Source organism: Tetrao urogallus (assembly GCF_951394365.1).
Source record: "Tetrao urogallus genome assembly, chromosome: 2".
In the NCBI taxonomy this organism is placed as follows: Eukaryota; Metazoa; Chordata; class Aves; order Galliformes; family Phasianidae; genus Tetrao; species Tetrao urogallus.
This window is the reverse complement of record NC_136814.1, coordinates 48,146,364-48,162,053: the sequence shown is the minus strand read 5'-3', so window position 1 is coordinate 48,162,053 and position 15,690 is coordinate 48,146,364. Positions and strand designations below refer to the sequence as shown.

Here is a 15,690-nt window from a genome sequence, read left to right as displayed (position 1 = left end):
GGCATTTTCCTTTGTTGAATTTCATGCCGACACTAATTTCTCAATGCTCCAATGCATCTAGATCCCACTCTGTAAGGTCTCGTGTCCTTCTAAAGAGTCACCAGCACATCTAAATTGATGTATTATCAGCAAACTGGCTAAGGATGGACTCCATTCCTGACTTTATATCACTATTAAAATATTGAATGGAAGCAGCCCCAGTGTTTAACCCTGGCAACACTACTAGTGGCCAGCCACAAGTAGCCCAAATCACTATGACCCTTTAAGCTCTACTGTTGAGCCAGTTCATTAACCAGTGTAGCATGAACCTTATCATAGAATGAGATCAAATTACTAAGGCAGGATTTCCCTCTATAAATCCATGCAGAGTATGTCCAATATTGGCTCTGTTCTTCAACTGCCTTTCAAGAATACCCAGGACAATCTTACCACAAATTTTCCAGGTACTGAGTACTGCAGCCTCTTGCATCTTCTCTCATGTAATTTTTGTAAATGGGTATAATGTTGGCTAGCTTCTACTTCAAGTTGGACAGTTTATTGAAAGATCCTTGCCTTTTCCTGCTAACAAACTTATTGCTACTTTAATTTCTGACATCTTTCTACTTAATAAAAAATAAATGCTTTTGGCTCTGTATCTCAAATCAACAGTCAACAAAATCAAAAGTTTCTGTAATTTCAAAACTTAAGCAGAAGAAAAAAATACTCAGATAAATCTGTGTGATTTTACTGAAAAATGAAAAGACAGCCAAAGAAAATAAGTGTACACTCTGGAGCAGTGCAGTAGTGCTGACTTACTCTCTCTTCACTCTTCTCTTTGCAGTTTATTTCTTGGACTCTCTTCAAAATGTCCTTCTCAGAGGGTATAACTGTTAGCGAGCTGCTACTGAGAAGGGTAGCGATTTGCTGTCTGAAAGCCTCTAAAGAGCTTTGAGCAGTCTTGGCTTCTTCTTTGCTGCTCTTCAAACTTCCATCCAGCTCACTGAAAGATTTCTTCAGACTATGAAGTTCTTGCTTCGAGGCTTCCCAGGCTTTCTGATTAGCCTTGAACTTATCTTGGAGGTTTCTGATGTCCATTTCCAAACTCTGTCTTGCCATTTTAGCACTGTCAAGATCCTAAAATACAAAAAAGATTAAAATGAAATTTTAAGATGTTATAGAGTCCCTCCTCCACACACACACAAAGCAGGGGGTATATCAGAAGTGGACACTGCAGTTAGGGAAAAATCAGATCTATGCTGCTTACAAGGGCCCAACACAGAAGTTTCACAAGAAAAATCCCAGTGACATTATCAGAACCCAAAGCCTGCTGTAATCAGCCCACAGATCAACATCTTGCAGTAACCTGCAAGAACTAGTAGAATTAAAAAAAAAAAACTGCACCTGAAAAAGTGATGTTGGATTACAAAACTATTGATTATATTTTCATTTATATTAATCATTGGCTTTTTAAGTCCAATAAAATATAATACAAAGCCAAAGTACTAAACCTGTGAAGGAAAAGATGAAGACATATAATATCTTTGAATATAGCGTTTTTAGCAAAATTATAAGTTGTTTCTGAGAATACCTTACCAGCAACGTGACAAAAAATAGTCCTGAGATTTATACATTAAAACATGCGAGACAAAAAAAAAAACAAGAAAGCATTTAAGACAGCATAAAAGAAAATGCAAATGCTCAAATATCAATTGAATATCAAATAAGAAATGCTGTGTTAAAAGAGACAATAAGATGAAGAAACAATAGGTTGCAATTCCCCTAAAAAAAAAAAAAGAAAAGGAAACAAAATTATTCTATATGATATAAGAAAGCAAATTTGCCCTTAACATGAAGAAAAATTCATCTGATGAGGTAAAGGTCAGTGTCCCTTCACAGAGCCTACACTCGCCCTTATCTGCTGCTCACAGAATCACAGAATTACAGGGGTTGGAAGGGACCTCAAGAGATCAAGTCCAACCCTCAACCCCATTACAGCAGGTTCCCTACAATAGGTCACACAGGTAGGTGGTTCAGATGGGTCCTGAGTATCTCCAGAGGAGACTCCACAGCCTCTCCAGGCAAACTGTTCCAGTGCTCTATCACTCTTGCCGTAAAGAAGTTTCCCAACGTGTTACTATGGAACTTCCTATGTTCAAGTTTTAGGTCATTACTCTTTGTCCTATTACTATGCACCACCGAGAAGAGCCTGGTCTCAACCATTTCCCTGCCATTACCTTTCAGATATTTATAAACATTCATCAGATGTCCCCTCAGTCTTCTTTTTCCCAGGCTGAGCAGACCCCAGTTACTCAGCCTTTTCTCCTATGGGAAATGCTTCAGGCCCTTTACCTTGTGGCTTTCCACTGGACTCCTTCTAGGAGATCCCTGTCTTTTGAACAGTGGAGCTCAGAACTGTATGCAGTATTCTAAAGGTAGCCTCACCAGGGCAGAGTAGAGGGGGAGGATCACCTCCCTTGACCTGCTGGCCACAATAATACCATCTAAACATAAACACAAATGCTTCCATTTTAGCTCATTATTTGTTACCAGACCTTTCTAAAATAATCTTAGAACAATCTTGGAAAGCAAAGGTTGCCATGATTCCTTGTCATTTTCTTTACTCTAAGGAAGACCTATCAATAGAAAATTCCAACCTGTGCTGAGAATTACACTATGGAAACTACAGCAAAGAATAAAAAGTCATTTGAATTATCAATTAAATTTTTCTGCAGTTTGTAATATTTCTTTCAGAAAGACAGTGTAAATGTAGTTTGCCTGTACCAGAGAGCTTACCTAATTACGATCTCGTTTTCAAATTGTGAACATCTGTAAACACACACAGTTGAGTGTATCAAGTGGCTGACTGACAGACACAAGATGTGGCACATGTGAAACACTCATTGGCTGGCATAGAAAGCAGCAGCAGAGATTCTTACTTTATCTGTGACCCAAAAGGTCTTAAGCAGCACAGTGCTGTGCCTGCAGCTGGCCACTCATAGCTAGACGGAGCCCATTAATGCTCACCTGTTTGTGCTCCACCTGAGATTAGAGAAGATAGAAGAAGATCCAGACCACTGTACAAGCCATCAGCAAGGCTTCCTGAGAACTAACATAGTCAGTAACAGTTCAGGTGTATTCACGTCGATTGCACTCAAGTTACAACAGGTGGGGAAAATTATTTCTACTTTACAAACATAGAAAGAGAGAGACTATTTTACAAGAAAAGGATAAAAGAGTTGCATTTAACACTGCAAAACAGCCAAGGAGATGTGACTGTGTTAGAGAAACAGATGTATGAAAGAAGAAAAATGGGAAGGGTTAAAAGTCTTTCAGCTAATAATATATTCTAATACATGTTCTCACTCTATTGATCCCTCTCTAGAGATATAATTAATTCACACAAAGCGAAACCTGGTTGAGAAACTTGAGAAAAGCTACTTCCGTTCAGACCAAAGGTTTATTTATTGCAACAGCCAGCCTCCAACAGCAAGCAGTAACAGCCGTCTCAAAAAGACAGGAAGAACCAAGGAAGCATAAATTGCTTCCTTGGAATTCTCTCTCACCTCAAAATAACTGCAACTCAGACTTACAGATATAGAAATGCTCTTTTCTATTTTACAACACTCAGTGATTCCTTCTTCCGTATGTGCGTGCAGATGTTCTTTTAACCATGTGTGTTCAGGATGTAGCCACACCACAAATTTCAGCAATGATATCATAGCATTTTCTCTTACCTCCTAGTGATTTATAATATTCTATTTTTCCTACTGCTGCTGAGCTGATTTTGTTCTAGAGTTATGATACATCAAGATCTCATTCTAATGTATAACAACAAATTCAGAGCCCATTATGTGTAATTGCTTTTTACTACAATTGTTTTGTACATATAAATCTATTCAGTGCTTCCTTTTCCATGTATTTATCTACGTACGTGTAATGCCACAACACGATCAAAAGCGCAGCAATGATAACAAAGCAGCAAGGTCCTATGCTTCAGCAAGTGAAGTTTGAACTTGTTCAAATGCAACAGCCACAGGCACAGAAACAAAAGAATCTTCTTACTTTCAGAATGCCTCATTTAGGGAGGGATCTCCAGCAAGATACCCTTGCTTCTACAACCAACTCTTAAATGAGCTCTGGGAAGGGGTGATCCAGGCTCCATACATTGTGACCAGTCAGCACCAGTCATTGCATGCACCTGAGTTCCCTTGGATTGGCTCTGCCTTCCTACCAGGTGGTCAATCACTTCTTCAAGCCAAGGCTTAGCAATTCCACTACAGCATGTTAACCAACTCCTTTACAAAATTCTAGTTATATCTACAATGCATGATTGCTTTAAAATAATATTATTTCTCTAATAAAAAAAACATCACCACAGCTGAAAGAGACTCAAAGACGACACAATAGGTTCACATCCCAAAAGCACTGAGCTTTTTGTTATGGGTATAAATAAACATGAACTTAATTGCTCAGTTACCTAACCATGTATTGCAAAAAAGAAAGTCTCTGCCTTCATTTAATCCATCAGATTAAAACAGGATATTAAAGATTGTTTTTCTCCTACTGTGCATGTGTGACATCACAGAAGTATGTCGCACCCCATTTAAAAGTCATTATTGTGGCTTTGCAAATGACATGATGATGATTTTTAGCTCCAGCATCAGCTCTCATCTTAGCCTCGAAAGAAAAAAAGTAAAAGAAGGAAGAAAAATTATCCTTTTGTACTGACTATTGTGAATTTTTTGCCTTAACAATGGTTTTGCTGAATTTTATACTACTGAGTAAATTTATTTTGATTTACTTTAATTTTTAACATATGTGGGCCAGAAGGTATCCAGCCACATTTTATTCTCCATTTATATGTTAAACAAATCACAGGTGCTTGCAAGTTTGACATTTAGCTTCAGAAGCACTGCACAGATCTTGCCATTGAACATCCATAGAGAAGAGCTGTGAAACATCAATTAGCAATCTTTCTGGAACCAACTACACTCATTTCTGTCTTCCACTGTTTCTACTCATGGAGCAACACTTAAAACAGTTTCTCACTGGAAAGGAAACTGAATCATCACTCAGTGCTGAAAATGTCAGACTTCTTTCTTTGCCTTCTCCTTGCCAGACTTTACAATAAAGAGTCCCTCATCACACAGCTGCATTACCCAACACCATCAATTATCTCAGCTGTGTCTAAAGCAATAAGAAAGCTGCACCAGTGGTGTTAGAGGAATAGATTTACCTCCTGATTCAAATGTCAGTTCTCACAAAGTTTCCCCTAGATGAGGTTATTTGCTAGGTTATTGATCAAAATTATAACTTTTTATGTTATTAAAATATGTCATCTCAATTGTGTACCCTGAATGACATTTTTAAAATATCAAACAAAATTATTATTTCCATAATTACAAAGAATTAACTCTACTGAAAACTATTTTCATAGATAGTATCAGCTTTACAGCTAAAAGAATCTAGGGAAAATTATAAATCCATATAAATTTCTGACGAAAATTTTACCTATTCTGTGAAGTCAAGATTCCACTATTTGTAGAATAAAACAATGAAATTCAGACACTTTTAGTAGCATTGTTATAGCGTAAAGAAATTGTGGGGTTTATTTTTTCCACAGATTTAAAAATAACTTGTACTTCAACCAGATGGAAATGTCAAACTGAAAACTTGTAGTGGGAAAAACAAACAACTTAGCAGAGAAAGAAAAGCAAGTTTATCACTTCTGATGAATACGGTAAGAGTAGAGTAGTTAAGCCAGAAAGGACCTACCAAGATCAAGTCCAACTGCCTGACCACTTCAGGGATAACCAACAGTCAAAGCAAGTCACTGAGGGCATTACCCAAATGTCTCTTGAACACTGAACAGGCACGGGGTGTCAAGAGAAATAGTTCATAAGGGTGCATTAGGAGAAATTCTACACTGTAAGAAGGTGAGTACCCACCTGAAAGCTTGTAAAACAGCTGAGGGTGTCTTGGAAGTTCAGACATACTTGATTACAACAGTCATACACAGTGTCTAGAGACTTGACTGGATTTTGCCATGCAGCTGTCTCACATAAAGAACGTCAGGAACTACTGTTAATTTTTTGTCAAAAAAAAAAAAAAAAAAAAAAAAGCAACTAACACTGACAGCATCATTTTCTAAAGGGATTTAATGAGATTTTATTTGAAACAATTATTGTTCCATGTAGAAGCAACATTAGCTGTTAACATGGAAATGCAACCCTTGAATCAGGTAGCTGAGAGAGTAAGAAGCTGGATGCTTTCCTACTCACCAGCCACTGGCCACTCTCACAGCTTAGACATTGACTTTTGGGCCTAATGCAACAGATTCCTAAATAACTGCTCTCCTTCACCAGCATCTGTTCATCTACAACCCCTGTCACAACCACAAGTCAGTAACTTGTTATACTTGCAGAGGAAAGCTTGGGCCTTTTGACTTTAATCTCTTCCAAGAGGGTAGCATTTAGGTTAAATAAGTGGAAACGGTCTTCAGAAGAGAGGAAAATATTTGAACTTACATAATAACTATTAATATTGGCACCTCATGAAGGATCATGGTATACTAAATCAATTATAAATACAAAAAAAAGCAAGTTACTTTGACAAGAACAGTAGGTATAAAAGTAAATGCCAGTGTTTTTCAGATGAATTCTCAAACTAGCCATATCTCCTGTTGCACTCAATATCGCAAGGCCTCTGAATTAGCATGTTCTCATCTTCCATCTTCCCTGATGATTCAAACTGAAAATATTTGACAAGTCTGCTGAAACATGTCCCTAGTATTTATTTCCTTAGTGACATCTTAAAAATTCTAACTGAGAAAGCAATTATCTCTTGCATAAAAAAAAAAAAAAAAAAATCATTTCGTCACATATCCTACAATCAAAATATTTTGGTATATGAGAAAAGGACGTATGTTTTTCATGTCAATTTGAATTCTTTAAATAATAAAAAATATATTTTAATTGACTATGTTTTCACACAATCAATTTTAATAATTTCATGTAAGATACTACTTAGATACATTTAATTAAAAATTTAATACAAGTTACTATTGAATAAAAAGCTGTTTTGACATTAATTTTGCATCAGCAACACATACAGATACATTTGTATTTCTTGATTATATTCCAAATGTTATTTTTACAGACATTGCATGACACACATCTTTGCAAAACAGATGCTTAAATTAACAGTCCAGAAACACAAATATTTCCAGGCTGAACCATCAGAGAAGATGAGGAAAAAAAGAACAAGCCAAATTTACCATTTCTTGTGGCTCATCAGTGGTAAGGCTTTATGAATGGCAAATCCATCTGGTAGAATACACACTTCTTCTATAGTTTAACTATACTGTGTGTGTACACAGTACTGTGTAGTACTGTGTATTTATTAAGCATTAGAGAGAATCTTGGTTAGAGATTTTTATTTATTTATTTTAAGACTGACAGACATGATCAAAGAATGTTATTAGGTTCTATGTGAGAAAAAAATCTTTTATAGTGAGAGTGGTGAGGCGCTGGAACAGGTTGCCCAGTGTTGTGGTTGATGTTCCATCCCTGGAGACTTCCAGGGCAAAGCTGGATCAGGCCCTGGGCAACCTGATCTTGCTGTGGTGTCCCTGTTCATTGCTGGGGAGTTGGACTAGAAGGTCTTCATAGGTCCATTCCAAGTCTAAGGATTCTATGATTCTTCACTGCAGTTCTGTGACTAATAACCAGTAATTACTCCCCGAAAACACAGAAAGAAAAAAAAAAAAAAAAAAAAAAAAAAACCCACAGGCATTCCAGTCTGGGCAGCATTTAAAAACAATGTTCTATCAAAGTCAAATGTGATATCCAGCATTACCAGAATGAGTATATGCACAATGTTTACAGAATTGCAAGAGGAAGCTCTCAGAATATTCAGTCAGCAGTTTGCGAAGTTAAAAATTCCAAATAAAAGTAATAAAATACAAGGGAAAAAAAAGCTTTGTAGCTACCTATTGCTTTTTATTAGCTTTGATATTATATTTATGTTGTTTGGTGCTTTGAAGTTGTAATGCATCGAGGCTGACAGATGAACACATACAATTATCATTCACTTGCTAATGTTTCTCCAGTGAAAACCAACTGACTGCAACAAATACTGGAGAATCAAATATACTAAAGATACTCTGAATAACTCTCACATATACAACTTATATCCTGCTAATATTTCTTGGATATTATTTTCTTCATCAAGAATTTGTATCATCTGTTTATTTGCTCATTCGCCAGATGCTTCCTCCTGGGACATAAAGAGAGGCAACTGGTCAAGAGAAGGAGTGCAGAAACATTCCAAGGAACATCAAGAAACATCAAGAAATCAGCAAGAAAAACTAGCAACAGCTCAGAGAGGAGGTGGGGAATGCAGCTGCGTCTTGCTGGAGAAAATTGACAGAACTGCTGAACAGAAAGGTTATGTGCTGGTCCCTGTACACCTAAGAACTTTGAAAGAGAAAGCTGGGGCAAATGGAACACCATCCTTATCTGTAATACAGAAGATAGCTAATGTGCGGTTAGGCCAGGAACACCTGCTTATTATCTGTGACAGTACAGATTTCTGCTGGTCTTTCACAAGTGAACATAGAACAGTGTGCAACTCTATCCATGTACTTATTTAAGCAATAAGCAAAAAGTCAGACCTACTCTATACCACTGAGGATGCTCTTCCTATAACACAGGACGCTGTGACTTTGCCCACAGCAGGAGGGGGTTGAAACTAGATGATTTGGGGGTCCTGTTCAACTCAGGCTATTCTATGATTCTATGATTTTATAACGAGAACCTTCAGAAGAAGCAGGAATGCTATATGCACTCTCACATATGAAAACAAAAAAATCTGGGTTTCGCGTAGTTTTTCATACTGAATTTCTTCATATACTTTTTTTAAATACAAAAACCTTCTCAGCAGATTTGCTCAGTATCTGCAAATTTAAGCAGCTAAACTGAAAAAGCACTGTAGGAATCTGCAACCTTTCAGTAAGCCAGGATCACACACTCTTCATTTGAAAGGCAATGCTAATAATTTAGCAGGACATTTCTGTAGGAATGGATTAAATTATGCGCTTGGCACACACAGTAATGACAGGAAAATATTTTTCAGCTAACTGATCCAACTCTGGAAAAGTTTCGGCAGTCAGAGCAAACTTGCAAAAGAAATTATAAACAAAGCCTCATCCTTGCTTAGAGTGCCTCCCCATTCTGGCTTACCTAGTAAGCACACACCTCTCTCTCCCCTTTTTTTATACGGGAACAAAAGGTTCTCAGAATGGCCTGGTTAGGCTTTCAGTCCAGGTTCACTCTCATTGCAATTTGAGTCTTAGGAAGTTTTACATAGGTTGTTAAGAAACACTTTCAGCAGTAAGTAAAATTTATGACCCTCGTGGTACTTAGCATTTATCTTCCCTACAACAAATTCTTTCTTCTCAAAAGCATGCTTTCAGCTCTGTTTCATCTCTTAAGTATTTTGCCTACAGCAAAATCAGAACACTTTATCCTTTAAAGTGTATGATTGTGGTCATTTTTTCAGGGAAAAAAAAAATGGTGGGATGAAGAAAATGTTAATGTATATTAATTTTGAAAACTTACTTGCACAAGGTTTTATTTATGCTGAAACCTCTACAAACTCATTTACACAACTCAGCTATATATTTATCAGCTTTAGCCTTTCATCTTATATTCTTAAGTTCTGGTCATCAGCTTTAGCCCTAGTACCTGCAAGAAGTTTTCACTATAGTTTTAATGAACTGTTCTTGCAGATATCACTCAAAGTACAAAGCATTAAAGAAAACTGCTGCAGTAGCTCACTTTGTTCATCCACCCTTCACAACGAACCAAAATTTTTAATGGCAAGTTTTCTTGGAGCACTTAAAGCCTTAAATCACATCCTTTTCTTTCCAAATTGTACCTAAATGAATTCAGTAAGTACTTGACTTACAACTTCACTTACAGTTCTCATTTCAGCATCATTCCTACTGAATGGTTTTCCTCTGTGGGCTTTTCATACTAAATAAGTGCTTTTCTACAAGAGACCTACTGAGCATGAGTCAACTGAATATTTATGAAATATGTGTTTATTATGCAGTGAAATGAGATAATCTAGCTTGTCTGAAAGCCAAGACATTTTACTTCCAGACTCTTAAGAGAAATAGGAAGAATAAAATAGAACACTATTAATTCCTTCGAATATCATTAGAATTTTTGAAGAAACGGAGTAAAAGAATCCTCAGAAAAATTGCAATGTCACTTAAATATTACTTAAAGCGCATTTTTATTCCACTGTTCTATGCTTGTGCCTTACATACATTCATACTCATACATTCACACTGTGTTGGAAAAGCATCTGCTTAATTTTTGTGCAAGCAATGAAGGCTACAACAACAGAAAGAAAGCAAAAATTTCAATTTGCATGCAATGTAGGAGACATCAAATCTAAGTTAGTCCTATCTTGCATGTCGATGTTTAATCTCCGCATATCCTTAAAATTTTAAAAAGTTGAGAATAACCTTAAAAATAATTTGAATAGATCTTCATCACTGAAAATCTATCAGAAGTAGTTCTTCCTCATGCAACACCTATCAAAAATTAGTTTTCACTTCAAAATTTCAAATTAAACAAACATGGACATCATTCAGTTATGTACCTTACTAAGTTTTTCCATGTCTTCACAGTATCCTGCTGCCTTTTTCTGCTCTTTGGTCACCTCTGAAACAAGCCTCATGATAGTTTCTCTACTAGCCTTGGATTCCATTTCATGGCCATTGATGTCATCTTGAAGGGCAGCAACCTGAGCTTTTAGTGCCAGATTTTCTTTATATATTTCACAAGCCTAGAGAGAGAATTCAGCAATTGGTAACTTTGTTAAAGCATTTAACAATGATGTTTATTCATCACACTATACAGCTCCTAATCATCCTAATACAGACACAGTGTTTCCAAGGCCCCTGTGACAGATTTATAATTGTGCTGTTCTATTTATTACTATTTATTTGTAGAAGAGCAGAAAAACAATGGAGGTCCATATTTCCAACAGAAACCCACATCTGTTTAGTGTAATGTAATTCAGCTTTACTCCCACATAGTCCGTAAAGGGTAGAGAGCTACTGACACTTAGGAGTATCCACACTTGACGTGGAGCAGGTCGGAAAATGAAAACAGATCATATAACCATCTTCATGTGAAGAGCAGACTGTTTTGGTCTGGATTGCTAAGATTTATGCCTCTCATTTGGAATAGGAAACTGAAAGCTGTATTTTAGGCTTGAAACGCTTTAGGCAAAGGGCAATTGGAGTTAGCAACAGCTATTTCTTGAGCATATTCAAGGGCAGGGCCAAATACCTGCTGGGCTGCAGTGCTGAACAACTGGCCCCTTGGAGAAAAGAGTAGTTCCAGTAAGATTTTTGAGGCTATTTTAGTACATTATGCACGGTACATTTCTAAGAAAGATGAGTGTGGGCACTTCAGAGATTGCATACAGAAAAAAAACATGCCTTGACTGGTAGCTAAGTTTTCCTAATGAGCTGTAAATCGATTTCTCAACTAAATCTATTAGTACATCGGGGGGGGGGGGGGGGGGGGGGGGGGGAAGGGGGGAAATCAATATATACTTAAAAATCTCTGGTTATTTGATTAATTTGAAGCATGTAAGAGATAAAACTTTATACAAATATCTTTGCCTCTGGTGATAACCGCGCAAGTTTCATTACACTGTTATAGTTAGAGTATGCTTGCAATATTATGAGGGCAAGGACCATAGTAAATCATTGTGACACATATTTAGATAGTCTTAATTCATTCAGTGATCCTTATAACCAGAACACGTACAGTATGAATCTAATGAAAGAGAAATTCTCAAAATACCTAGTGTGCTTCCAAGTGAAGAAAAATAGGGAGAGAGTAGATAGAACATAGGAAAAAATAATAAAACTAAGATAAATTGTCCTTCAACAGCATCTAGAAGAGTTGAAAGAGTACATAAATAATTTTCCTAAATGGAAACACTGTTTTCAGAACTTCAGAAATATTCTCAAAAGAAATAATATAGTTTTATGCTCACATTTCAAAACACCATGTAGTGATTTATACCATTAAAGGGTATGATTAAGGTTGTCTTAGCAAGTACCATTTCAGATGTTTCTACTTCATGGTATGACAGCTTGAGATTGATGTTAAAAATAAGCAGTAGAATTTACATGTCACCTAGTGATTTCCATTGTTATTGTTTTCACAAGAGCTTTCAACCATATATTTAATCAAGGTTATACTTAGGAAATATAGGCTGATAAAATATTTTACAGATAAGACCAAACTGAGTTCACTGAAGTCAATTAGTATTCAGCACCTTCAAAAATCAGACCAACATGAAAAACTTGTCTTAAGTGATATGATATTAACACAAAAATTCCCATCTTCATCATTTGCATTATTTCTTTGATAACCAAATATTCCTCTATTAGTTCTCTATGATGGATGAATTCTGTTTGTCAGGCCATTTTTTTAATTAAGCTAATTTAGTTATTCCTGTATATGTTCCTAAAACACAGTAAAAGGTTTTAATAAATCTTGTCCATATGTATGACAAAAACTCTTGCCTACATATAATCACCTTTAACATTAAATGTTCCTCTGGTTTCTCTTTTTCTTTGATGTCTGTGTCCAAGAATTCAGAAAGCTGTGTAACAAGCTCTTCATACTTCCTGCTCATCTTATAAGATTCTGTCTTGCTTTCTTCACAATCATTCAAATATTTGCTAATTAGACCAAAAAAAAAAAAAAAAAATCAGGATAAATGTTCTCTGAAACAGAATTCTAGGCAAACATATCCCAAGATGATTTCTGGCTTTCATACAGAGCAAAATGAAAATTACATGGTATATAATTCTCTCTATACATTAATACAAATAATTTTAGTTAGTTGCTTCGTGTGTGAACACTTCTTATAATTGTATTTGATTAGCACTTTAAAGCATCTTCTACAACTGCATTCTCAGTACAGAATTTCATAAAAGACATGAACCAGGTAGTATCAATGAACAGAGCCCTCACAATATTAGAAATGGAGGTTGCATGCAAATGCTTAGAAAAAGCAGAAGAGATCAATCAAATTATAGTAAAAATACGCTAAAAGCACTTCATATCTGCCTCTAATGAAACTGACTGTGCTGTTAAAAAAAAAAAAACAGCAGGGGAAGTATAGGACATCCAGAGACTTCTGAGGGGAAGATCACTGGCAAAAGCAGAGACTGCCTTAATGTACACAGAGAATTCTGCCCACAAGTGCAGGGTAAATAGCAAGTGAAGAGGGGAAAAAAATGCAGGTTGGACACAGGTTAGACATCCATTAAAGAAAGAAAATATAAAGGGATTGCCACAAAACTATGCCAAAAAAGTAGTTATTTGTTTTCAGTTTCATTGCACTCAGAAGATGCCTACCATTTGGATGGATACCCCACATGAAACGCGTATCTGTCCTACTGCTAAAGGTAGCAACAACACCAGCAGGTATCCATTTCTAAGTGTTCCCTTCAAGAAGAAACAGCTCACAAAGTAGCATAAGTTTGTTTATACTCTTCCCATTGCCAGAGTTGGGGACCAGCTTGGAAAACATGCATTGCCATAGATAGCAAACATGTAGACCTACATCTTGCTCATGATGCTGTTAACACTGAGCACTACTCCTGTAGAACTAGAAAGACAATAACTAACATAAATAATCCCCCCCCAAAAGCTTAGAATGATAATTTATGTAGTCCAAATATTAACTCCTGTACCATTTTTATTAGGAGGAGGAACAGCTTACACACCTGGGACATCAGTCTCAGTATACCTGCCAAAAGATCCTGCAGGAAAGAACTGCTATCAGGCTGTCCACAGCACTTGTTAATCACAATAGCATTCAGAGATCATGCCATACAACATAGAAACAACACTGACAACTTTCAGTTCAGATTCACTCTCCAATTACACCCGAGAGAGAGAGATAATCAGTGGTAAAAGTACTCTCAGAGCAAGAGACAAATTATCAGGTTTCCAGGTGAGAAACAAGGTACTTTCTACAGCAAGGTCTTCACAAAGACTTGAACACTGGAATAAAACGAGATATATCACCAAACTGCAAGATATGATCGTCACCAAAGCTGACTAAAGCAATTGTTTTACTGAACCTGTTAAGCACCTACGAAAGCTCTGCACTAAGTTCTTAAGGTGGACATGTCAGCCACGTCTGGGCTCATCCTCCTATATTTCTAATTTCTTCCTCTCTAGAAAGAAACAGGCACAAAATATCACTCATATCACTCCATAATCAAAAAGCAGCATTGACATCTAAAGAAAGCACATGAATGCAAACACACATTAACTGCCTATAGATGGCTGTAAAACTTTGAACTGGAGCCTTAGGAGGGAAATCAGCTGTTGACAATTGCTGTCAACATCTCTCATAAAAATCTGCACCAGCTGAAGTGACTCACAGTTTCATAGCTGCTAGGACAGCACTATTGCTGCAACACAGAACATACCACCTCACTGTGGTGATAGCCACTGTTTGATCTCCATAAATGTTCCATCAGCATTGACGAATGTCACTGGGTGCCATTTTTTCCACTTAGTGACACACCTTTGCTTCATACATACTTCCACGACGGACACCATTTTGTCAGACTGCCCTTCTGCTGCCATCTGTCACACAGCAACAAAACGTAACAGAATGTTGTCAGGAAGGTTCAACCTCTGCATTTATACCACCAACATCCACCTCTAACTTTGTGAGCCAACATAATAAAATAGGAGGCATTATTCAAGAGCAGAGCTCATATTAGAATATTGTACTAGCCTGATTACCAACCATGCCAACCCTCCATAAATCAAAGTACATCATCATCAAAACTATGACTGCTTCTAAAAATAAACAATCAGAAGTACGAAGCACATACTTGACAACTCTACAAATAGCCTAATTATCTTCGGTACAGTCTTAAAGGTGGCAGCACCTAGAAGACAGGCAGTCAGGTAAAAAAAGAACACAGCTCTGTCACAGTTTTGTTAGCTCTTCAGAACTAATGAGCATAGAGAAGGGGAGGGGAAAGAAAAAAGCTCTTCACAGTTCAGGCTCTAAAAATACCTTGGCAATACACATGTTGAGCAGAAAAGTACCATTTTTAATAGGGAGTACATCTTGAAAGCTGATTACACAATTTATTAAACACAACTCTATCCCAAAAGTATAAAATACGAATGTGTATTTCATGTCTACTGGCTTGCTCTTTCCTTTTACCTGTGGTTTTGAATTAAAATCTTGAACATCTAATTTGAACAGCTACACGTTAACCAAAGTGGTCAGAATAAGTAACTACAGTTAATACATTGACTGGTATTAAGTGGCACCTGCAACCATCAGTTAAGGATGAGAAAAAGCTTTGAAAGCTTAGATTCACAATCAGTTTTATCCAACACATTTGTTCCTTCTGGAAGAACAGACTCACCCTCCCCTTGACCATTCTCTTGTGCCAGCAGTCTGGTGGTACACCAAGTTGTGCAGCTAACTAGACCTGGGATTGGTAGAGCCAGAAATTAAGCTTTTTATACTAAGTTTATTTTTCTCTTGGAGTAGACCCTTTGGACAACCACGCAGCAAAACAAATGGAAGTGCTGGTACAAGTGACACGGGCAAAAGAGAGCAGCC

The 15,690-nt window shown here is 36.8% G+C and overlaps 1 protein-coding gene across 1 annotated transcript in view; it reads right to left on the bottom strand.

Annotated features, from left to right (window-relative positions):
- CCDC170 (coiled-coil domain containing 170) overlaps positions 1 to 15,690 on the bottom strand; it is a gene marked incomplete at both ends in the record, with an annotated part of 41,287 nt that overhangs the window by 13,856 nt on the left and 11,741 nt on the right. The window contains 3 exons of the mRNA XM_079550330.1: positions 796 to 1,113; positions 10,654 to 10,839; positions 12,616 to 12,760. Coding sequence (XP_079406456.1) covers positions 796 to 1,113; positions 10,654 to 10,839; positions 12,616 to 12,760 — 649 coding nt within the window. The remainder of the gene's footprint in view (positions 1 to 795; positions 1,114 to 10,653; positions 10,840 to 12,615; positions 12,761 to 15,690) is intronic.